The 24680-nt window shown below is 35.2% G+C and overlaps 4 protein-coding genes across 8 annotated transcripts; 1 reads left to right on the top strand and 3 right to left on the bottom strand.

Moving 5' to 3' along the window:
- Positions 1–1235: 1235 nt before the first annotated feature.
- LOC108343440 (probable LRR receptor-like serine/threonine-protein kinase At5g45780) lies at positions 1236–5750 on the bottom strand. Of its 3 annotated transcripts, none has more exons than XM_017581724.2 (11): positions 5609–5750; positions 5396–5528; positions 5150–5221; positions 4448–4591; positions 4258–4329; positions 4105–4164; positions 3484–3554; positions 3256–3402; positions 2797–3135; positions 2050–2441; positions 1236–1875 (listed from the first exon to the last, which is right to left on the bottom strand). In XM_017581724.2, exons 1-11 carry the CDS (start codon positions 5718–5720, stop codon positions 1555–1557), a joined length of 1863 nt encoding a protein of 620 aa, XP_017437213.1. In that variant the 5' UTR covers positions 5721–5750; the 3' UTR covers positions 1236–1554. The 3 variants fall into 3 exon arrangements, with proteins under 3 accessions (XP_017437213.1, XP_017437216.1, XP_017437217.1); XM_017581727.2 differs by having other exon boundaries at positions 5396–5556; positions 5609–5746; XM_017581728.2 differs by lacking the exon at positions 4448–4591.
- On the bottom strand, positions 5654–12206 carry LOC108343281 (shaggy-related protein kinase eta). Of its 3 annotated transcripts, none has more exons than XM_052879695.1 (12): positions 12022–12206; positions 10842–10934; positions 10650–10709; positions 10300–10572; positions 10141–10215; positions 9806–9862; positions 9247–9387; positions 9071–9121; positions 8891–8986; positions 8703–8786; positions 8437–8538; positions 5654–5788 (listed from the first exon to the last, which is right to left on the bottom strand). In XM_052879695.1, the coding sequence occupies exons 1-12, from the start codon at positions 12034–12036 to the stop codon at positions 5780–5782; spliced, it is 1056 nt and encodes a 351-aa protein (XP_052735655.1). In that variant the 5' UTR covers positions 12037–12206; the 3' UTR covers positions 5654–5779. The 3 variants fall into 3 exon arrangements, with proteins under 3 accessions (XP_052735655.1, XP_017436951.1, XP_052735654.1); XM_017581462.2 differs by lacking the exon at positions 5654–5788 and adding an exon at positions 7547–8126 and having other exon boundaries at positions 12022–12204; XM_052879694.1 differs by lacking the exons at positions 5654–5788; positions 10650–10709 and adding an exon at positions 7547–8126 and having other exon boundaries at positions 12022–12205.
- A 2578-nt stretch (positions 12207–14784) lies between these two features.
- Positions 14785–18938, top strand: LOC108342190 (O-fucosyltransferase 8). Its single transcript, XM_017579912.2, has 10 exons — positions 14785–15439; positions 15671–15757; positions 15849–15948; positions 16098–16168; positions 16369–16457; positions 16617–16737; positions 16822–16965; positions 17514–17845; positions 17950–18190; positions 18468–18938. Exons 1-10 carry the CDS (start codon positions 15173–15175, stop codon positions 18774–18776), a joined length of 1761 nt encoding a protein of 586 aa, XP_017435401.1. The 5' UTR covers positions 14785–15172; the 3' UTR covers positions 18777–18938.
- A 1348-nt stretch (positions 18939–20286) lies between these two features.
- On the bottom strand, positions 20287–23087 carry LOC108340904 (calmodulin-binding receptor kinase CaMRLK). The gene is made up of 2 exons (XM_017578468.2): positions 21574–23087; positions 20287–21293 (listed from the first exon to the last, which is right to left on the bottom strand). Exons 1-2 carry the CDS (start codon positions 22988–22990, stop codon positions 20638–20640), a joined length of 2073 nt encoding a protein of 690 aa, XP_017433957.1. The 5' UTR covers positions 22991–23087; the 3' UTR covers positions 20287–20637.
- Between the last annotated feature and the right edge of the window lie 1593 nt (positions 23088–24680).

Here is a 24680-nt window from a genome sequence, read left to right on the forward strand (position 1 = left end):
AAAAATACAAAAATCTTAAAATAAATATTAATTTCAAATGTCATAATCTTTATTTTTCTTTAATGAATTATGAATTATATTTGAAGTATTTGATAAATAAATTTAAATATTTTTTATTGAAGTTTTATTAAATTATTTTAGTTTAACCAATATTTAAAATCTTATATTTTTAATTATTAAGTTTTTATTATTTAATTTTTTATTCACTAGATCAGGTTACTCTTTATCTTATTATATAACTTTGTATACTTGTTAAAAGTATAAAAAATCATAATTAGTATAAATTTATATTATAGTTAAAATAAAATAACAAATAGCTTTTATTATTTTAATTAGAAACATATCAAATAATAAGATAATTTTATCATTATTTGCATTAAAATTATGGTAAGACAACATTGTAAGGAATTAAAAAGTATGATGAATAATATTTTTTAATAAAAATAATAAAATTACTCTTTATTTTACATTAATAATATTATTTTATATTAATTACAAAAACGCTTATTTTTTTAATACATAAAAATAAATAGTAAAACAGGATAATAATTACGTTATTTTACTAAAAATTTAAATCATAAAAAGTTAATTAAAAATATAAAAAAAACTTAAATATCTTAAAAAATATATTTTCTAATTAAAAATATTTAAATTTATGAAACTAAAATTTAATTAAATCTTACATAGTAGTGTTTATGATATGTTGATCTTCCATTATAAACAACAACTTGTTGAAGACAATACACTAATTTACACGTAAGTGATTTATTGTTTTCCTATTAGTGTATTGCTTTGTTTAGGGTCAAGTGGACCTACTAGTAGGCCCTGAACAAGTCCTGCGTCAAAGGGAAAGGGAACCCCACAGTACAAGTTATCAGATTTGGACCACACTACTCCTCACAAATTATATGTACTTATGCCACCACCAAAATCCAGGTTTGACTTCTGTTTATTGGTACAACATTTCTGTTATTCAAATCCACATCATATTTGGTTTGAATTTTACATCCAAATGCTTGACTATCCCATAATTTCATAGACACATTCATACAAATTGTAATTATCGCACTAAAAAAAGAGGTTTGCATGTCACATCCTTAAAACAAATGACATAAGCACAACATCCTTTTACTTGTCGTGAGGTATAGGTTTTCTCCCTCTAAAGACTAAATAGAATGTAAGATTGAATACCGACATCATAATGTTGGTAATAATTATGCATAATTTTCTTCTCATTCTGCCCCAAACAACATGCTATCATAATTTTTCACGGGTAAACAATTTTTCCATGGATAAACCCTTTTCAAGATTTTTTATTTACAACTTCACTGCCTAAAGGCAGATTCACAAATTACGAACTAGAGAAATGTCACAATTATAGATTGACTGAAAAGATGCCTAAATATTCTGGGGAATATAATCATTTAGAACTAAGTTAAATGTTGAAAAAACCTAAGGATAAAAGGAACTGAGGGAGAAATCAATATATTCCTATGGGTTTTCCGTATTGATAAAAAGCAAAAAGACATGTACATGAAAGGACAAGACCTGGTGTCAGCGAGGTCCAGAGAGCTCAATGGCTTCGATAATAAAGGAAGGTTCTTCGTGAACATCACTATAATTTTGTGAGAAACTGCAAGTCCTTTCACCGTACAGGTTAGTCACCCCTTGTGACTCCTCTGCCCGCATTGACTGTCCCACCAGACCTTCTAGAATCTTCAGAACTTCTGACATCTTTGGCCGCAAAGTGGGAAGTGACTGAGTACACTGTAGAGACAAATCCACTGCTTTCTCCAACTCTACAGGATCAAAACATCCCCTCAGATCCCTATCCACTAACACTTCCACCCGTTTCTCCTCATATAAGGTTCTAACCTGCAGGAATTCGGTAGCTTCCTCAATATTTATGATCAATGCAAACTCTAGCATATAAACTTGTGAAGGAATATTATTATATAAGTCAACGTTATTATCATGTAAAGACCAAAGTGACAAAAAAGATATGATGTAACAAAGTGAGCTCACAAGTAATTTAAAGAAACTACTCACCCAATCAAGAATCATTCCCTTTTGGACCTGAGCATTTCCCGCATCAAGTGCCTTATGTCCGGTTATGAGTTCCAAAAGTAATATGCCAAATCCAAAAACATCTGTTTTTTCAGATGACTGTCCAGTTGAGAGATATTCTGGAGCAATGTGACCTACTGTCCCTCGTACTGCAGTGGTTACATGTGAATCCCTTTGATCTAAGAGCTTGGCAAGACCAAAATCCCCCACCACAGCTTCAAAACTTTCATCTAATAAAATGTTTGCGGCCTTAACATCCCTGTGGATTATTTTTGGATTGCATTGTTCATGCAAGTATAGAAGCCCGCGTGCTGTCCCAAGAGCAACGCGCATTCGCCTGTTCCAGTCCAATGATGGCTTTTCACGGCAAGTCTCTGTTTGATGACAAGGGAGAAGATAACTTCATTAAAATCAAGAGCCACTGGAATTTAATATATGAAAGAATGTATTAAAGGAATAAGCTGCATGAATTACGGTGCTATCACAAGATTTTTTCTTGATACAGAAAGTAAACATTTTAATAATTATTACAGATCATACGCTGCCATTTGAAAATGATTGAATGAATGGACATATACAAAATAGCACAAGTTTCTGACACCCTGAGTAAAGGAATCACAACATGTCACTGATTTGAATCTCCTAATTTCCAGTGTTAAGAGGCATGTAAATAGCAGTTACATTACTTTACACAGCCTTAAGTACAGAAATGAATAATATGAAACAAACCTCTCAAGCGATCAGCAACACTGCCATTGGGCATGTAAGGATAAACAAGTAACCTTTCATCCGGTGTCATACAGAATCCATAAAGGCGCAAGAGGTTTCGATGCACTGCCAAGCCAATCATCTCAACTTCTGTTTGAAACTGTACTTCTCCGGTATAGTTGGGATCTTTCAACCTCTTTACTGCCACTAACATTTTATTCGCAAGACATCCTTTGTAGACAACACCAAAACCGCCTTGCCCTAGGATGTTTTTTGAATTGAAACTTCCAGTAGCAATTTGCAATTCACGGAAGGAGAACCTCTTCAGATGGCCAATATCAAATTCACAATCTTGCTCCACTTCAAATGTCAAGTGTTCGTTTTCAAGAACGAGGAAAAAACCAGAGAGCAATATTTGCATATTGTTAGAATGTGTTACAGAGTGAAGAAAAAAGGTAGGAAGTTCATGTCAGGAAGTACCATAAGATGTGTACAGAATGTTTGATCTGTACCAATGCAACCAAAATACAAGAAGCACCACCGAAATTACAAATGTGCAACTGAAGCCAATAACAACAGCAAGCACCCTTTGGTGATGACCACCAGTCGACTGAGATGACCCTGTATCTGCAGTTGAATCATCCCTTATATGTACTTCGATTTACTGATTACTAGGGTTTTGATATATACATGTTAAATTTACATTACCATTAACTGGTTTTGAGAATCCCATACAAATTTGAGAAGAAGAGGTGCAGAGGAAGTTGTTCCCTGAAATACTGCAACCAAAGAAGTAAAGTGTCAGGTAATGCAATAAACAAGAAGGTTAAATATTTAGAAGAACGAAAAAAAAAGTTAAGCCAATAATTATTTTTAACATGGCAATAACCATAATCCTCAACAGTCTATAGCTGCGGCATCAGTTTTCTGCTTAGCAAATCAAAAGTAACTTGAAATTGTTTGATTTGATTTTAGTAACCACTACGGAGTTAACATCTGTGGGGTTCCAAATCATTGATGTAGTACTCCAGATTCCATCAAAATTTAAAAACAAAACATCATATGCTGAACACAAAAGTTAATCCGTCTGGCTTTATTATAATCTCAGGTTTTTATTTCAATTAAGCAGAGATTCTCTTTCCCTAACAATAAATTGATTAAATACTCCTCAAACGACACTTTGTTAAGTAATGTTTAATGTATTAGCTGACTAAACCATTGCAAAATTTGGTAAGGAACGACTGAACGTGCAGCTAGTACAAGCATTTTTAATTGTTTCCTTAAGAATAACAGACGGGGAAAATAATACAGCATTAGAAAAAAACTCACCTATAACCTTTCGCTAAAATTTGTGGAGTGGGACCACTGAGGTTATTGAATGACAAATCCCTACAGCATTAGGTACAGTATAATGAAATGAACATTTTCGCTTTTGAGGATCTAAGACGTAAAAATACAACAAAATCGTGATACAGAGCATACAAGAATGAAAGGTCTGTGAGATTAGCAACAAGCTGAGGGATCTGTCCAGATAGTTTATTTTTGTTGAGCCGCCTGAAATACTTTGCATGAATAAATTAGGAAGTAATCAATTAGAGAAAGGCTATTGAATTAGCCAAATAAGAAACAAGAATATCATAAACTATAAATTTATTTGTCAGACCACACTCACAGGTAACTAAGTTGAGTCAAAAAGCCCAATGAATTAGGAATTTCTCCATCTAGCTGGTTACCAGAAAGGTCAAGGGTTTGAAGCTCTAAAAGCTTTCCTATCTCTGTCGGAATAGGACCAGATAACTTATTGTTCTGCAATAACCTAAGATAATGCAATGGGAAAACAAAGTGATAAGCAAAGCTGGATAATATAAATGAATGTCTATTTTAGTTTTTGATGAAAAACATTTCTCCTTGCATATACAATATCAAATAAAAATGAAAGTATGGAAAAGAAAATCACAACGAGAAAATTAACATGGTATGTTGTTAACAACAAGAGAAACTAAACAAGATATTTTACCCACTATCACTTTGTCTATTTTGTAACTCACAGTCTGGCTCGACCAGTCCCACCCAGCACATTCCTTACCTAAAGCTTAACTTTTCTATCGAACCCAAGAACCCCTATTATGGCACTAGCTACCAGCCTACTAGGTCAATGCAAATAACAGCTTAAAAAGACTCTGTTTCCAAAAATAGAAAATGGACTTTGTTCACAGACATTGGATTGACCCAAAGTGATCAAAGGAGAGGACTCAAATAACACATTTTACATCCTATATGCCAAAATATGCATCAATATCATTACCAGCTAAGTGAACTAAGTAAGAGTGCACATTCGAATAAACAAGTATCGACCATTCAAGTTGCAACTCACAATGTATGAAGGTGGCTCAAATTTCCAATTCCTGAGGAAATCGTCCCGGATAAACCAGCACTGGCCATTTCCCTGCCAACACCATCAAGTTATCCCCAATTATCAATATCCTCGTAGCTTGAGAAAGAATGCCCCAAGTAACTCTTTAAAAATAAGAATTGTTGGCCTCTCTTCCCAGACTCAAAGATATATAATTTGTTGCATTAGTCACAACCAAAAGAAAGGAAGCAAGACAAAAAGACTTACAGGGAAATGACATAACCCTCGGCGGAGCAACCAACCATGTACCAAGTGCAGGGGTCAACCGAATTAATATCCCAATCATGCATAACATGAAACTCGTCATACATCTTACTCTTCATGGACATCAAAGCAGCCACTGATAACAACCAAACAAAAATCTCTCACTGAAACAAAGTTAGAAATGTGAGAAGCTAGGAAAATGAAGAAATGACAAACCTTCATAGTTGACACCCTTTGGAGAGAGAAGGCTATCAGTGCCCTCTACAAGAAGCACCCAATAACACAGAAAGAGGGAAGCTAGAGAAGCAAGCACTTTGACATCTTCCATTAAAAAACAACTGATTCAGGTAGTGGGGAGTTCCAACTTTTCTACTAGGATCTTAGCTCCTACGGCTCCTGAAAAGAAAAAAGAGCATAAAAACAAGCAAACCCTTTTGGAAAATCTCTCCGTGCTTGCTGCCGAGAGAAACTAAAGTGAAAAGAACCTACATATTTTTTTTTTTAAAAAAGATAAAATAAAGTGAGAAAGAAAAAACGAACTGAAATGAACGAAGATGGTGAGGACAGGGAAGACAACTCGAGATTTGGGAATATGACAGTGATTGTCGCATGGTTTGTGAGGTACAACTACAGTGTTTAGCTTCAAGGCTATGATCCTGTGCAGACAGTCACGTGAACTTCATGTTCTGACACCATGCGTTGACTCTTTATTTGGTTAAAAGCTTTAGATTTTTTTTGTTTAGAATTGTTATGATGAATGAATGAATGGTGAAGATGGAAGTAGTGGAAAGTGTTGATGATCAAGAGGAGTGTGAACGAAAGTATGTTAGTGGAAACTGGAGGCGCGAAATTTGATGGTAGATGGTATTTTAGTATTTCGATGATTTAGAAATTGCATGTCTCGGAGCTCAAGGAAGGAACACTTGTACAAATGGTTTGACTGTGGAACGTCAGTAACAGGTATTATAAACATACTTTTTAACTGTTTGCATCATGGTACTTTCAATATTAACACTTATGATAGATCCTAGATACATCTGTTTATAACTACTATTATGTATGAGGTAAGGTTGATCCAGTTTTGGTATGAAGTCGGGTATCACTTTATTCTAAAATCAATCAATCAATTTAAGGTTAATATGGTCTGTTTAAAACCTTTGAAGGGACGGCATAATTTTAGCTACTCTTCTAATAAGCTGCATACCTTGAATAGAAATCCAAACATGCTAGTAGCTAAGTTTCATGAGATCAATAATTAAGACTGCTATAATTGATTTACTTAAGAATCCATGATTAGAGATGTTTGTGAACTAATTCAATTTAATGCCATTTATATAATAAATCAAAATTTCACAATATTTTTATTATACTTAAGGTAATTTAAAGACTTAATTCAATTCATTATAAATTAAACTTCTTTAATATACATAATCTTTAAGAGTAGAGTCCATGGTCATTACAAAAAGAAATAACTAGAGAACTTTTGTTCATTGGATTGAAAATACGAAAGTTACTGGTATATTTCTTTTTTTATAAAATTACAGAAGATCTAGTTTATTGTTACATTAAAATCTCAATTTTGCATATTTTAATTACAACCTGGATAGTCTAAAACATTTAATGAATTACTTTTCAAAAACAGTGTTCAAAAGTGTTCGTTATGAACAAATATGCTTGGTGTTAAGTCCAATCCCCAGGACTGTAAAGTATACAATTCAATTTTTCACCATTTACATTTAAGAAAATTCATCTGCAAAATCTTAGTCGTTACCACTTCAAAAACAACTCTGCTAGCAACTTGTTTTGTTCAACTTTAAATAAGGAATTAAAAGACAAACAGCATGTAATAATTTATCCCATTCTTTCATCAAATAATTATTATAAAATCAATATTATCATATAATTAGATATCAGTATACAATACTTTACCATAAGTAAATTATTTTCTCTTTGAAAAAGAAATAACATGGTATGGATTTGCAGCATCTAAGTAGATAACATTGGTCGAAGCGCAAAGTCTATAAACATTTTTAAAATATATTATATAATAAGATAAAAAATTATGACAACTGGTAGTATCAAATAGCTAAAACTTAAAGAATTAAAAAAACTCAAGAAACAAAATGAAATGTGAAACATTATTAGAAAGCAGCATTAAAGAAAAGAAAACAGACAGATAGCAACATTACATTTCACAAAGAAAGAAACTGGTCAACAGCATTTATAAAAGGCACATTACATTAACAAGGAGGAAAATAAATTAAACCCAACAACCCAAAAACCCATGTGGACCTTCCCTTCCCTTCTTCCAGCCAAGACTTTAGTTTTCTCCTTACATAAGTATTCTAAGTTCTGACCATTTCAGGCCAAGTATACTACTACTACACATACAGACGTTTACAATAAACAAGGCTACTTGCCTCAGAAAATAAGATCCAACAGTGGTCACAGAGAATCAAAAGGTGTATACATATGTGGATAGATCAAATGCAGCCATCCTGCACCCCAAATCTCAGTCCAGGTTCAGCTTGAGACTACACTGGCTGGGTAAAAAAAGATGGTAATTTAAACAAAAATAACAGTGCTACTTTCGTTTAACTTATCAACTAGTATACATTATGTCCCTGCTAGCTTATCATCACGATCCTATTGGATGAACAAATTGTATCCCTATTTGCCGCTTCACATGGTCAGGTATCAACTTGTTAATAAGCTCAGGAGACGCTCCGGTTAACTGTAAACAGAAGGATTACAATATAGTTGTCCATCATTTAGGATGTTTAGCTTGGACGTCAATGAGAGGAACAGTTTGTATATAGATATATTTCTCAATGCATTGCTTTGTGTACTCTAACAGACAAAACACGGAAAGACAGACACCTCAACACAACCAGACAGGTATATAAAGCTAAGAAAATGGATCTATGGATTATGCATATTTTCAGATTGAAAAATAGTATCAATTTATTCCTTTGAAATTGTCTCTACAAAAAATTTGCTCCCAGAGCACATGTAAGACCATGAAGGATATTTTAAGGACTTACTTCCTGTTTGAAGTTAAATAGAGGAGGAAATGAACGGCCATTTGGCAGGCGAGCAATGGGCTCTCGAAGTTCATCAAAGAAAGGATGTACACATGCTTCAAGCTACAAAACAAAATTAGATTCTTCTTAAATTTGACAATTGAGTTTTCTAAAACGAAAATCATTAATTAATCAAATTCAGAAGAATTATAGGCAGGTGCACATAGTGGCAGTAAGGAATTAAGTAGAATATACAAAGAGGGGGAGAGAAAGGCAATCATACTAACCGCATTACACCGAAGACTTGGGGAGTATTGCAAAAGCCGAGATGCCAGATCAATAGCTTCTGGAGGCATCTTTTTGTGGAAAATCTACACAATATTGATGTGTTAGCATGTCTAGGCCTTTCTTATATTAATTACATTTTATTCATCTAAAAATAAACAATTGTCTGAAAGGAGATAAAATTATAGACCTTGTGCCATGGGTGTGCTTTTATCTGTGGAAATCTAAAGTCATTGTAATTGGGATTCATGCAGCGTACTTCCTCTCGAGTTGGTGTGCCAAGCACCTACAAAACAATTTTTACAAAGATGACTTCTAACAAGGAAGGCATGACTAAGGAACATAAAATACATGTTGACACCAATTGTACCTTTATAATATGTACAAGCTGGTCTACTGCATTTTCTCCTGGGAATAATGGCTGCAAAAGTTTAAATTGTTTCAGATAACAGATAGGTGTATTGCATTTACTTCATTTAGTAGCTAATTCAAATTCATATAATAATATTATTCTAGTAATAATAATTAATAATCAATGAGATGAACCTGGCCCAGAAGAAGTTCAGCAAGAACACAGCCAGCTGACCAAATATCAATAGAAGTCGTATACTCTGTGGCACCAAATATAAGTTCTGGAGCACGATAGAATCGTGAACATATGTATGATATATTAGCTTCGCCTTTCACCTGACGAGACAAAAGAGAAGGTCAGAACAAGAAACACTTCATTGGAAAAATCAATATTAGAGAGAAAAAGCAATCCTGGATATTGTAAGATGAGTAGTAGTCCCCCACTCCCACAAAAACACAAGTTGAATGAATACAAGTCATCATAAAAGCCTCCAAAAAAATAAAATATGTTGTGCTACACCACAAGTCAACAAAAAGTCCCACGTTTTGGTGTCGAGCACAGCAAGACATCAACACAAGATACTGAAATCAAAACATCGAAAAATTGAAACTGTTTCATATAAAGTACAATTTTTTTGGGCCGTGGATAGGTTATTGGTTGACATTCTAAGCTATTACTTAGTCAATATAAAAGATAATGGTGTGTGAAAAAGATGGACAAAAACTAAGCATACCAAAGCAAAATAAGACCTACTAGAACTTTGGCACTTCCAAAATCACATAGCTTTACTTGGTGTGTAAGAGGATCCACCTGAAATATTCATAGAAACACATTAAAGTCAGAAATATTGACTATTTTTGTAAGAATGAATCAGACAAATATATATATATATATATATGAGGGGGGGAGAAACAAATCTGAGTCATATAATCCTACATGGATTGTTAAGATTAAAAGTTTATTAAAGCTGCCTGATTTAAAAACTCAAATTACTTGCGTATAAATCTTGACCATTTTTACTTCTCTCATTCTCACGTATAAAGAAGTTCTCTCACAATATATACATATTAAAAAACATGTGAACAAACCAGAATATTTTGAGGCTTCAAGTCTCTGTGGCAAACTTTGGGAACAGTGTGAATATAAGCCAATCCCCTGAAAATCTGCTAGCATGCCACAAACTTTTATCAGACACCGCTTTAATAAATCAGAGATATTAATAAATCACCAAAAAGTATTAGGCATACCTGGTACATGTAAAGTTTCACATAGATGATCGGCATTCTTTGATTAGCATTGCTATAGTGCTTTAAGACTCTATACATGGACTCTGGAACATATTCCATCACCAAATTTAGAAAAAGTTCATCTCTACTTGTAGTTGAGAAGAAACAATGCTTCAGTGAGATCACATTTGGATGATCCAAGACTCGCATTAACTGTAGTTCACGGTTCTTGTATCTTCTGTCCTGTAAAACCTTTTTAATGGCCACTGCTTCCCCAGTTTCCAAGCATTTTGCCTACAAGACAAAGAATTATCAACATATGTGACGAAGATAGCAAGAGTAATAAACCAAGTATTAAACAATTAGCATACCTGGAAAACAATTCCAAACGAGCCAGTTCCTACAACTCGTTCGGCCTTGTAACTAATAGTCTACAATGATGATTGTAGAAAGACATTAAATTTGCAGTCCAAGATAAATGTCATACGGAATTTTTAACAACCAAGCAACAAATCAACATAAGCCTAATATTATTAGCAGAAAGGAATTTACAAAGATGATACCTGTTTGGGCTCCCCGTTTTTGCCTCCGATAGTTGTGGATATGATGTGACCAGTGAGGGAATCATTGTCATTGACGACCGAGGAGGACATCTCCTTTAAATTGTAAAGGTATATAAAATATTAGAATCCTAACCTTCTTCACAAAATATTTTTGAATCATCTGCTAATGGTTTCAGAAGGAAGCTAAAAGTTGGAAGAATACACTTAAACAATAGGCAGACATATTAAAAAACTAGGTGGAGACTACGATGATAAACAGCATGTAAAAGTTGGAAGAATGCATTTAACCAACTGGAAGCCATATAAAAAACACTAGTTGGAGGTTATGATGATAAAAAAATACCCAATTAGAACATCACATTTAATAACTCAAGTTTGAGACATAACATGAGAAAAAAAACACCAGGTGAGAGCAACTTCAGAATGATATTTTGGAAACTTCAGTGGTGGAAATATTCTGCTAAGAAAATTATAGACATGGAACCAAGAACTATAACAGTACTATGTTAAGAGTACAAACTCCAATTGAAGTCGTTGAAAGTAAGAACAGAAGGGAACACAACCAGTAATGTAACTAAAATAAATAAAAATAAAGTAACGGCTAATGCAGATAACAGAAAACTGGATAACAGAGTCAGAAATAAAAGAAAATCTCGTGAACAACTAGAAAAGGAAACTATCATAAGTTCAGGACAAACAAGAAAAACACAAATAGCTAAGAGTGCGACAATGACATAAGATTATAATATATAAGATCAGAGTACGATACAGGGGTCGGAAACAAACAAATCTCAACTAAGTATAAAACCCAGTTCAGGACCTCTTTCAAGAAAAAAAAATTGAAACTTCACAGAAAACCATAGATCAACTCCAAAAATAGCAAAACATGGCTTTCAGCCTTAAGCTCAAAGACAAAACTTTCAGCCAAAAGAAAAAAAGAATTTTTATCCCCAAATAACAAACCCCAACATCCCCTTTTTCCAACTGAAAAGGAATAAACAAAAACTAAATAAATATAAAAACAAAAATTATGCATCCCACATGATTTCCGTTTCATCCACTAACCAACGAGAAAATCCCAAGAGACATTTTCAACTCTCCCATTTCTGGGTCACTACGCTTTCTCACCAACCATACAATAACAAGACTATAAAGAGAATTTTTTGAGCTGGAAAAGTACCTTATCCTCAGCCATGGCAGAGGGTAGAGAGAAAAGAGGAAGAATCTAGGAAAAAGAAGAAGAAGAAGAAGAAGAAGAGAATGGAAAGAGAGAAAGAGAGGGTATGAAAGAAAAGGTAGAATGAAGGAGCCAGTAAGGGAAAGACAGATCACAGCTCTCCCTTTTCCACTCTTTTCTTTCCTGTCTTCCTGTCATTTTTTATTTATTTGTTTTGGATTTTTCCCGCTTTTATTGACTATCTTTGCAGATTAGGAAGACCTGGCTGTTAATCACAATCATTAGATGTGCTTAACTGAAATGATAATGATAATAAAAATATAAACAAATTAAAGTAAAAAATTAAAAGGTACGTAATTAATAACCACCATGATGCTCGAGTTTCCTGTTTTTGGCTTTATTGTTTTAACGTCGGCAGAGCCTCTCAATGATTATGTCATTTAATCATATAATTAGGTCTACTCTAACACATCACCGATTCATTCTTTAATTTGGGGTAGTGTATACCATTTTAGTTATATTTTATATATTTTTAGTTCATGTAGAAATATTCTATTAAAAAATATATATTATTGGTTTCAGTTTATATTTATTATTTATGTTGTTTTGTTTATGTAGAATAGTTTTAAAAACCTAACCGTATGTTTATTTCCGGACGAAAAAAAAATAGGGAAATAAATGTTTTGAAAGTGTGAGAATTGAGGATTAAAAGAAATATTAAAACATAGAAAGCCATAATACTTTTACTCTTTGAACTTTCGTTGCAATGTTAAGAAAATTTGAAGGGAAAATATTATTTAGAAATTTTAATTAAATTACTAAAATTTTAAATTAATTTTATTATATATTTGTAATTAAAATGGAAGATATAATATTTATGTTTTATTATTATAGTAAAATAAAATATTAAAATTCAATTCACTTTGAATATCTTGTTCGAACAACTGCAAACAACTTTCACACACCTTTGATGGTGAGAGAAATTGGAGATAATAGAATGAGAAAATAAGGGTTTTGCACAACTTTAATGTTTCAAAGTGTTCAAAGAAAGAAAGATGAAAGGTGAAGATTGTTTATTTACTTATTTAATATATATTTTGTAAGAGTAAAATGGAAATTGAAACAAAAGTTGGAGGTGCAAAAAGACAATAACGGGGTGCAGGAAGAAACCCCGGTTAAAAAACTTGTCTGCAACTTGTCCACGTGTTCGGACCAAACGGGGCTTCAAAATGTATGAAATATTTAACCAATTTTAAAATGTATGAAATAATTTACTAATTAAACTTTTCTTTTATCAAGTCCACCTGGATAACTCCAGTTTGTTTTTTTTCGTATGATCAATGTAAATAATTTCAAGTATGACTTATGTAGATTTAAGTTTGACTTCTTTCTGACATTAATTTATGTTCACTTTAGCTGATTTAACTATTTACGAGAGAATAAGAAGGCAAATTTACGAGACTAAATGTGTTCGTTTCTGTGATATGCGGAAGAAGTAATTGTACTGATTTGTGGGATAGGTATTTTTTTTATCACTCGCTGATACCATGAGCTTTGGAGTGAATTGGTTTGCAATATCATGTTTGCCCTTCTGAGGGTCGAGTATCCAATTCCAGATTTGATATATCTGGTTCCCTGCATTAAAGAAAAAATAACAGCATTGTATTTGGTTCTCAGCTTTTTTTATTCGGTTCCATTGCATTCCAAATATAACACTAGTTTGTATTCGGTTATGAATCCTTTGTATTCAATTCCACTTTTTCGTGGCCATGGTGTATTGGATAGAATATTGTAGTAGTACTCCTGATGAATGATGAATGAAGTGAGGGATGTGAGGGATGTGAGGGGTAGGTCCTTAGAACATGCATGGACATTTGAGCATAGGATGACACGCATATGCTTGACATGTGTTGAAATGAAGAATTGAGGTCGCGGAAGAGAATGAATACGTATACATGTGGTTGTGGTAATGATGAATTTTTTTACATTTACTAAATTACAATTTATTAAAAAAAATAATTTCAATTTATTAAATTATAATTATTTTACATTTTTAAAATTAATTTTAATTTTTTTTATAAATACTTTTATAATTAAATATAACATTAAAAATTATCATTTTATATTATTTTTATAATTAAAGATATTTTAGTAATTTTCAATTTTTACCAATTAAAAAAAAATATATATATCTATCAGATCAATCAAATTTTACACTAATTTTCACAAACCTTATTTCTAAATCTACTTTCACTTCCTTCAAAATCTATTCAAATAAACAACAAAAGAAATGTATCCTCAAATCTTCCCCCAATCACTTCTCCAAATCACCTCCTCCAAATGAAGAAAGCCTAAATAAAAGCAACTTTGTTGTCATACATAGATTTATTTTAATCCTCAAAAAAATATGTGACGTAATTATTTTAGTATACATTCTTTAAAATTTTAATAAGTCTTTGTTTATTTCATTATTAATTTTATCATTGGAACGTGCATTGTATAAATATTAAAAGCCCGCCAAACCAAAAACTGCAAGTAGCGTAAACAAGCCAATGTTGTTGAAAGGAAAAACTATTCAGAGAAGAAATGAAAAGGATTAAGAAAAGTTGATGAAATGTTTGTTGTTATTGTTGTTGGTAGCGTCACTTCTTTGCTTGTCAAAGATGGAATTTGGAAGTGAGAAAGCTGAAAATGCTTCCCAACACCTGCTGTCAGTGTTGTGTTTGGTGGGAAGTTGTTGTTTCATATACATTAATTCTCATTCTTATTCCATAAGGTATGTTTTCAATGCACAGTTGAGTTTCCATCTTTCGCTTGGATTTCACTCATTCATCTACAACTTTCTCAGCTGCATATCTCCATCACCTACTTCTTCGCTTCACTTGGAAACATACCAGAAAGCTCCACTCTTTTGCTTAATTCCCTATTGCCCCACCAAACTTGAATTCTAATGGATTGGTGGTTCGGTGTTGGAATCCATAATAGTCAGCAAGACACCATAAACATACATTTTTCCATGCCTCTTAGAGTTCTTTCTTCTTGTTTCAGTGACCATTTATCTTTGTATGGGGAAAAGGGAGGGGATGAGGCTTATGTGAATAGTTAAAGTCGTAAACTTTAGCTACTTTAAATTAAGCTGATAGGTGGTGGTGTAATGGGGAAACAAGGGTCTCATAAAAGTCTGCGTTCTGAGTTTCAGGGTTGGCATTCCAAAACCTTGTTGCTTCAGGGGCTGAAAAGTGATTCTTCAAAATGCAATTCTTGTAGGGGGCTCTATGTAGGGAAAAAGCACATCAGGGCCATTGTTGTCATGTTTGGATTGTTGGGTTGCCTTTTTCTTCTTGACTCTCTTATCATCTCATTTTTTGAGTTTACCAATCTTCAACCCGGTACAGCTCCAAATAACTCAAGTGCGTTTCAGGTACAACAAGTACAGAGTCTATTGCGTGCAAGCACCCTCCTCGAACTCATTTATTCTTGAGTAAAATTGTTTTCTACATTTTAAATGTGATGTTTCAGAATATTTGAGCGTAAATTATGTTAACTAGGGGTGCACGTCTCAAGTCTATATAATTGAAGTTGCCTTGTACTTAAAATTTATGTGATATTTTGCTGATTGGCACATATAACTAATGCATGTTTTAATGAAAAGGGTAGAGATTCCTACATCTACAGAAAACAATCGCCAGTATATATGTATGAACGGCTTCTAAACTTGGCTTCCAGTGCTCTTGCAGAGGTTAGGATCAAACTTACAGATTGATGTGCATGTGTTTAGATACTTTTTCTTTTCAATATTTGAAGTTTATTTCTGTCTTTTGTTACCACAGAAGGAGTTCAAGCAAGAGTCGTCAAATTTATGGGTGGAACCATTTCGCCAGGCATCTTCATGGAAACCTTGTGCAGAAAGAAAAGTTCAATCCAATTCGGGTATGTAATAAAAACGTGCAGAAAACTTTTACGACGTGTTTTTATTCTTATGCTTTTATATCAACAACTTGAAGTTTAAATTGTAACTTATTATCAGAAAATTATTTGCCTGGTATACTACTCTGTAACTAGTTTATAATCTGTGACAGGGAAGCCTGTGCAAAGTAATGGCTACATATTAATCAGCGCAAATGGTGGTCTTAACCAACAACGAGTTGCTGTAAGTACAAGAAGTTAATTCATATCTTTTCGGTCCTTCACATACTGGACGCATACAACCATTTTAGTTAATGGCTATCAACTTTCAAGCACGTAGTTAATTGCTATACTTGTGATCAAATACGATCTTTTATCCTTTCCTTTTGACATGCTGTTGGCATACCAATAATGGAAGTAATGAGACTACCGTAGTGATTACAGATTTGCAATGCTGTTGCTGTGGCATCTCTCCTTAATGCAACTTTAGTCATTCCAGAATTTCTTTACAGTAACGTATGGAAGGATCCAAGGTAGATGTGTTCGGTAGTAAAGTAAAAACTGAACTTTTCACTTGTAATGTTTTGTTTACTTGATTACAGCACGATTTGGTGTCATACACCTGCACTTACAGTATTTGATTTCAATTAAATGACTCAACAATTTATGTAATAATTAATTAAAAATTGCAGCCAGTTTGGTGACATATACCAGGAGGAGTATTTCATGAATAGCTTGAAGGATGATATCAATATTGAGAAGGAACTTCCACCTCATATGAAATCCCTGGATGTAGAAGCGATTGGTAGCCAGGTTTGTAATCTTTCGTCTGATGTACTTAAGAAGACAGACTAAACCCGTTATAACAACAACTTCAATAAACACCTTGCTTTTTAGATTACAGACGCAGATCTTACCAAGGAAGCCACACCTGCTGACTATATCAAAGTTGTGCTTCCTATTCTTTTGAGAAATGGAGTTGTTCACTTCCTGGGATATGGAAATCGACTAGGTTTTGATCCATTGCCTTCTGATATTCAGGTCATACAGTTTTACTTTGGTTGTCTAGTTTTAAACAGCTTACTACTCTGTTGGAAGTTTGCCTTTATCTACAATACTGTGTTGTCAATAGGACTGCCACTGGCTTACCGTATACAATTTAAACAAAAATATGTACCCCTTTTGCTACTATCAGATATATAATCATGGTCCAAAACATTTTTAAGATTGCAAACAAAACATTTTGCTTGTGCATTGGCAATATCTTTTCACACAGGTACTTTTTAATAGAAGCTTCAAATTCCAACAGAGAAAAAATATGTACTTCTGTTCTTTCCTTTACCACCTGATGAGTAAGATTTGCTATCTGTTTTCCATGATCTGATTGATTATTTCTACTTATTTCACAAGTTCTTTTCCACCAACCTTTATCATTTGAAGAGTTTTTCTTCATTTTCATTACGCAGTTATCAGATCTGGCCACTTGAATAACTAAGTGTTATTTGCATCAGATCTGCACTCGTTTAGTGTACTTTTAAGGTTCAAATTTAGAATGAGTTTTTATATGTTTGCAACAATTCCATTTGCAGAGGTTAAGATGCAAATGCAATTTCCACGCTTTGAAATTCGCGCCAAAAATTCAACAACTTGGCTCGATATTGATCCAAAGGATTAGGAAATATGGTGCTCGACGAAGCATGTTAGACACTCAATTGCTGGGAAAGTTCATCCACAACAACAAATATCATGAAGGTAAAAGGGGCTCGGCAAAATATCTAGCTTTGCACTTGAGATTTGAAATAGACATGGTAGCCTATTCCTTATGCGAATTTGGAGGCGGGGAAGAAGAGAGGAAGGAACTTCATGCCTATAGAGAAAGACATTTCCCTCTGTTTCTTGAACGCTTGAAGAAGAATTCAACGTATGCATGTTTCTACCATATGCTTTGCTATATAATGTTTTGAATGGTAAATATCCTTGTCGTTTATCTAATCTGTTTGATGCACTTTCTGTTGATGTTTATAGCTCTATTTCTCCAATGAATTTGAGAAAATTGGGAAGATGTCCGTTGACACCAGAAGAAGCAGCACTTGTTCTAGCAGGTCTTGGTTTCAAACCCGAAACTTATATTTACTTGGCTGGTTCACACATTTATGGAGGAAACTCAAGAATGGAACCCTTCACTAGCCTCTATCCTAATGTGATCACAAAGGAAAACCTGCTTACAGACAGTGAACTGGCACCTTTCAGGAATTTTTCGTCGCAGGTAATTTCGTATTCTCTCCATTATCTTTGACAATAATGGTCTCACTCTACCATTTTTTTTAGTATCCACTCAGATTACTTCACTGTTCATGATGTTCTTGAAAATATATGTAAGATTTTAATGAAATATGAAGTTTACCCAAGTACATTTTAAGGTTCAGAATCAGACAAGAAATTTTATCTGGGATAGCATTGTCAATACTGTTAATGTCAACTAAATATTTTCACAATACTAAATAATTATAGTTACTAATAACATCAACTTGATGTGAATGCAGTTGGCGGCTTTGGATTTCATTGCATGTGCAAGTGCTGATGTATTTGCTATGACTGACTCTGGTAGCCAACTTTCATCATTGGTTTCTGGATTCAGAACCTACTATGGTGGCGATCATGCTCCTACTTTGCGGCCAAACAAGACAAGGCTGGCCGCAATTTTGAGGGAGAACAACACCATAAAATGGAACAGGTTTGAAGTCAGAGTAAAGAAGATGATTCTGGAAGGTCAGAAGGCTGGCATTAGGAGTTATGGCCGAAGCATTTATAGAAATCCCGGGTGCGCTGAGTGCATGTGCAAACACCTTTAGCTACTAGCTAGTCTTTACATCAACACTTGTTAATAAAAAAACACTTCCTTGTTAGATTGAATTTCTTTAGCCATTGATTTTTTCCCCATGTATAGTATCTTACCCTCGATCCTATAAATTGCCTTCTTTTTTCAAATAATAGATTCTATCAGCATTATTGTACTAATGTTGAAAAGAACATATCAAGCTCGACAAATTTTAATAAACAAAATACGATCCAAATGCATAAAATAAGAAAATAAGAAAACAATGAAGTGATTGAAATTGAACACATGATAATGTATTTAGTTCCCCTTAGTTATGGAGCTTGAGCATGTTATAGAGAAACTTCATTAATGACCTCACAATGAAAACTTGGGGCAGAGTCATGGTTCGTCTTTGTTTCTTTTCTTTTTTCTTCCGCTTTTATTGAATTGGAAAAAGGAAAATATGATAGAATCATATAAACATTTGGTACAAAATCTTCCCTGACAGCAAAATGCATAAATTTTGTATTTCTCAGATGGGTGCATCTCCCACCCTTCCCAAAAAGACAGTAGTGGTGTAAATAAACCGAAAGGTTAACTGAAAACATTTTACATTTGAAATAGAAAAAAAAAACAATCTTTAGTATTTTTAAATAATTGATGATTTGTGATTCTTTAAGGCGTGATAGCCTTGTGATTCTTAAGCCCTATAAATGAAGAGTTTCAAAATTTTCACACTTGGGAAAGAATATTTAACCCTCGTAAATTTTATCGTTTTTAAAATAGGTATTATAAACGTTAGATTTATTTTAATTAATACTTGAAATTTATTTTCTTTATAGATAGACATCTTAAACTTTAATTTTATTCTGATTCATCCTTAAAATTAACATGTAGTTATATTTTTTATCCTAGAAGAAAATGTATAAATAAACGCGTATATGCCCATGTTTCCAGTATAGTATATAATATTTGAAATCTTACCTGACCTCTGTAACCAACTTTAGTGGAATCCAGCCACTGAGTTATTCATTTGCTGAAGGTCAAAAGTAAACTGCAACCCATGAATAAGTTTCAGAAAAATACTGAAGTGCCCAGAATGGCTGAATTTGTAGCATATTTGGAAACAGATGTGGTTGGTTGTAAAGCAAAAGCTAAAAAGAGCTCAAAAACTGAAGCATTCCACTTTTTTCAAATAATTGATCATTTGTAATTCTAAGGCGTGATAGCCTTGTAAGCACCTGAAATGATTAAATATAGGAATTTTCAAAGTATTAGTTTTGAATGATTCCATGTTCTATCGAAATAGTGGTAATTAGCGTAGAATGTTGACAATAAAGATTGTGTTACCTAATGAGATAAAAAGAGTGAAAATGAGAAGGGAGGAACCCATGTTGGTCGCCCCTTAGTTTCAATAAAACAAACACGTTATCTGTAGCAAGTGGAGATGCAAAAGCATAGGTGCATCTATCTCATCTACCCTGTTTGTTTCTTTCAGAAGATGTTCTATCCTAAACTAAAGAGAAATAAATTAACACTAGAATAAAGTAAAAGCAAACATAAATAAAAGGGATAAAAGTCCCTCTTATAATAGACAATTAATAAGTGGGATTCTCTGCCCTGTGCAACATGTAATGTTTATGCATGCTCACTCACACACTTCTTTTTCTCCACCTTTCTCCCTTTTACCTTTTTCTTTTCTTCCCAACTTTTTCGTATATACATTGCAATCATAGCCATAAATATACCTTATGATATATTTCATTCAAAGCAATTTCCAAAAACAACTATTACATGCTCCAAAACTCATTGCCAGATGGCATGCAACCAGGAATCGAGTTGCTCATCCAGGTTTAGCGTGGAAAATGGAAAACCAATTCGTTGCCCGAGTGAACTCAGTCCAGTCCGTGACTCGGGTGAATATCTTTCAGCAGGCCCAATACCTGCTGCATGCTGGGCCTCTTCCCGGGTGACTCGGCCGTACACAAATACGCTACTCGGAGGCTCTCCACCATCTCACTCTCCGAGTCGCCGCCGCTGCCGAGTTTAAGCCTCTCATCCAGCGCCTTCACAGCGTGTCCCTCCCTTACCGCCTTCCTCACCCAAACCACCGTCTCCGCAGTGCCGCCCCTCCCCGTCAGAAGCTCCATAAGCACCACACCAAAGCAGTAAACATCCGTCTCCGTCGAACAGTTCGTCGCGGCGGCAGCACCCTCCCTTCCAAACTTCCGGAACCCGAAATCCGCGATTCGCGGCTCGAAGTCGTCGCCGAGAAGGACATTGGAGGTCACGAGATGGCCGTGCACAACGGGCCTTGACCCCGCGTGGTGCAGAAACGCCAACCCACGCGCCACGCCCACCGCAATACGGTGGCGTATTGGCCAGCCCATCTTTTCCGGCGGCGAGGCTCGAGAAACGGCGCCGTTTTGAATAATCTCCCATGTGTCACCGCTCCAATCCTCGACGTTAGTCTCCCCTGCCGGTAGTTCCTGCAACCACCTACCCAAATCTCCGTTGGACATAAACTCGTACAGCACGAGCTTCTCCTTCCCTGATAATAACAGTAACAATATTTCAAATTTTCAAATTGTAAAAATTGCATGCATGAATTTCTACACGTAATGATAGCGAGTGGTAGAATTAGGTGGAAATAGTTACTGAATAGCTTAACTTAACGAGTGCTGACGTTACAAAAAATTAAAACCCGTGAGGCATTTAATGTGAGTAGGTTAAGTCAAAGGACACTGGTGTGCGCAGTTATAGATCAGAATTTTGGAACTGTATCAGAAAAGTAAAAACTTTGGCCCAATTCGTGAAAGTAGGGTCGCTACCTGCAATACAGTAACCGGAGAGGGGCAAAAGATTGGGGTGTTTGAGTTGGGAAAGGTCAACGAAGAGAGCGACAGCGTCATCATGATGGACGTCTCTGGCGTTTTCGATGACTTTGATTGCCACGTGGATGTCTCCGGTTAAGACAGCGCGGTACACGGGCCCACACCTGCCCTCAGCCAGGAGAGAGTCTTTGCCAAAGTGTGACGTGGCAGCGATGAGGTCCACGAAGGTGAGGTTCATGAGAGGCTTTTCGAACATGACCACGGGTGCGGAAGAGGGTTCCTTCAGGTCAGCCACCCAGGATGTCCCTGATTCTGTCTCGAATGCGAAGGGTCCCGATTTCTCCATTTTCACGTTCACTGGGACCGGTTTAGAGATCGCCCACTTGTTCCTTTTTGCCAGTTGCCTCTTCCTTCTGCAACGCCACACAACGCACATGCACAATCCGACAACCACGAGTGCCGAGGCACACGACAGGGCCGCAATCATGCTTCTTGGTTTCTGTTTTGACTTTTGCTTTTCTCTTGGCCTCTTCTTCTCCGCCTGGATGTGGTGGGACTGTTGGTGTGGTGGGGTTGAAGTTGAAGCTGATGTCGAGGTTGCACCTAGCTTTGGGGTTTTGGATGCGGTGAAGCTGAAGTTGTTACCAGCGTGAATGAACGCCGATTTGCCGAACTTTTTGAATCTGTCTAATGCGGTGGATGTTTTGAAGTTGTTGTGAGAGATGTTCAAGAATTTGATGGTCTTCAAGGGAGGGAAATCCGAGGGGAAGCTACCGTTCAAAGAGTTGTTCGAAAGGTCCAAGAAGGATAGTGAGGTTAGGGTGGAAATGGGTTTTACGCTGCCTTTGATGTTGCAGTTGGAGAGATTAAGGTGGTGTAGATTGGTGAGGTTTTGGAATCCCAAAGGTAAAGTTCTGAGGTTATTGTGTGAAAGGTCGAGGCTTTCAAGGTTTGAAAAAACAGAGAGGTGAAGCTGGTTGGTGAACCTGTTGTATGAGAGATTGAGATTTTTCAGCGATGAAAAGGAACCGTTTTGGTAAGTGGGGTTAATGCTCCCTCCGAAGCTGTTCTGGGAAAGGTTCACTACCAATAAGGATGAGCTTGTCCACAACCAGTTTGGTACCTGCCCTTGTAAGAAATTCCCAGACAGATCTAGAACCTCCAACTTGGACATGTTCCTCAGATACTTCCACGAAATGCTTCCCCTTAGGTTCCTGAACGAAAGATTTAGTCCTTTAATAAAATCAGCATTTGAACAATTAGAAGGGCTTTGGAACCAGGAAGAGTTGAATCCAGACACAGATTGAAACGCCTTTGACACAAGCTCCTGGTCTTCATTTTTGCATGAATAATATTTAGAGTCCACGAGCGCAACCAGTGAAAGGAGAATGAAGAACGTGGAAAACTGCTTCATTTTCTTAGCTCCACCGTCTCAATGTCGCGTCCCTATTATACCCTGATGGTTGGTGTGAAAGAGATAAAAGGAATGGAGAAAGGGGACCGAGGGTGGGCTATAGTTGTTGGCCAAGCCAAGTGGGACAGTTGGTGGTTATAGTGGTAGTGAAGTGGGAGCAACGGCGTCAAGTGTTTTTGACGGAGGAGTTAACGGGCACGTGAGCGTGGTTATTTGTGGATGGTGAAAAACCATTAAATGGAAAATGTACCATAGGTGTTGACTGCTGAAGGGGTTTGAGATCACCGCATGCCAGTCAATGTCGCTTTTTGTTTTACTTTCAAATGTTTTGCTCTCTGACATAATTTCTCACGGTGAATTTCTGTGACACCAATGCTGCCATGGAGACTAATGAGTGCGTTGTAATAAAAAGTGGAGGGTTCAGATATGCAGAAACAGTGAGTCTGTGGTGTATAAAAAAATACAATAGCCCTTAATTCAAATACATTGAAGGTGACTGAAAGGGATAGGGTCCCAGATCTTTAATTTCTGATTCAGAAGGTTAGAAAGATCAACAGGGAAGATGATGTAATGCTAAACATGCTCCCATGGCCATGCAATAAATTATCCAATCTCAAACCACACAGTTGACAACACCTATCACTGCCAGGGCCTGGCCCCTCCTTGAGACTCTACCTCTCTAAAGTTTAAGGTTAATTTGAATATATTTCACAATGTAATTTTAAAATAATTTGTGTACATTACTTATCTAATGTCTAATGTTTCTTATTACTGAATATGATGGGAAAAACATGAAGGGAACGCTGCTATACTACACACCTTAACAGAATAACAGATAGTTCAGGTGTATAAAGAAGCGAAGGATGAGCCATAACTAAAACTGTTGTAAATTAGTAATTAGTAGTAGACATACCGAGTCTTCTGAAGGATTTTAAGGTTGTAGTATGTTTGGTTCTTTTGCGTAACATACAATTCAATTTTGTTTGATAGCAGTTGTTTACTAGTCCAATGCTAAGTGTAGGAAATTGACCACTCAAATTTAGCAAGAGTTGCAGAGTGAGTCCAGACTTAAAGGAATGGGCTACAATCCTTATTGGGGTTAAAAATAAGTTGTTGTGATGGCAGAAGCAGAAGAAATTTAGTTTGATCGTTTTCATTCTATTTATGTTTTTGACAACCATTCCTACTTCAGCAGGTGCTCAATAATCAACAAGAGCCAAGTCTTCAATCCTGAGGGTTCCTTTTTACTAAGAAATAAATTATAGCAGTCGCAATTAACTTCCTGCAGCATACAATTCCCCCATAAATAAAAAGGTTACATTTATCTAAGAAGCGGTTGATAGAGTGACTCTTGGATTAGTCATGGTTGAAGAAAATACAATAACCATAAGAGAACAATTATTGTTTGATTGCATGAACTATTGCAGTCATGAATGCTTCATTTACCTTTTGACCAAGCTAGTTTTTCTGGTTTAAACCATGCCTAATCAATCTGATTGTCATAGCTATAAGACAAAAACAGATAGAAACCCAATTGATTGCTATGACTGAGAAAGTGGTACAAAATAGTATTGGCAAATTTGCGGAAGAGCCCAGCACAGTTTGAGATATTACTTCCATCATCTAACTATTTACTTGGAAGAAAAACAAACCACATGCAAATTACTAAACCCTTGTCACAACAATGCCC

This window comes from Vigna angularis, chromosome 6, assembly GCF_016808095.1.
Source record: "Vigna angularis cultivar LongXiaoDou No.4 chromosome 6, ASM1680809v1, whole genome shotgun sequence".
NCBI lineage: Eukaryota > Viridiplantae > Streptophyta > Magnoliopsida > Fabales > Fabaceae > Vigna > Vigna angularis.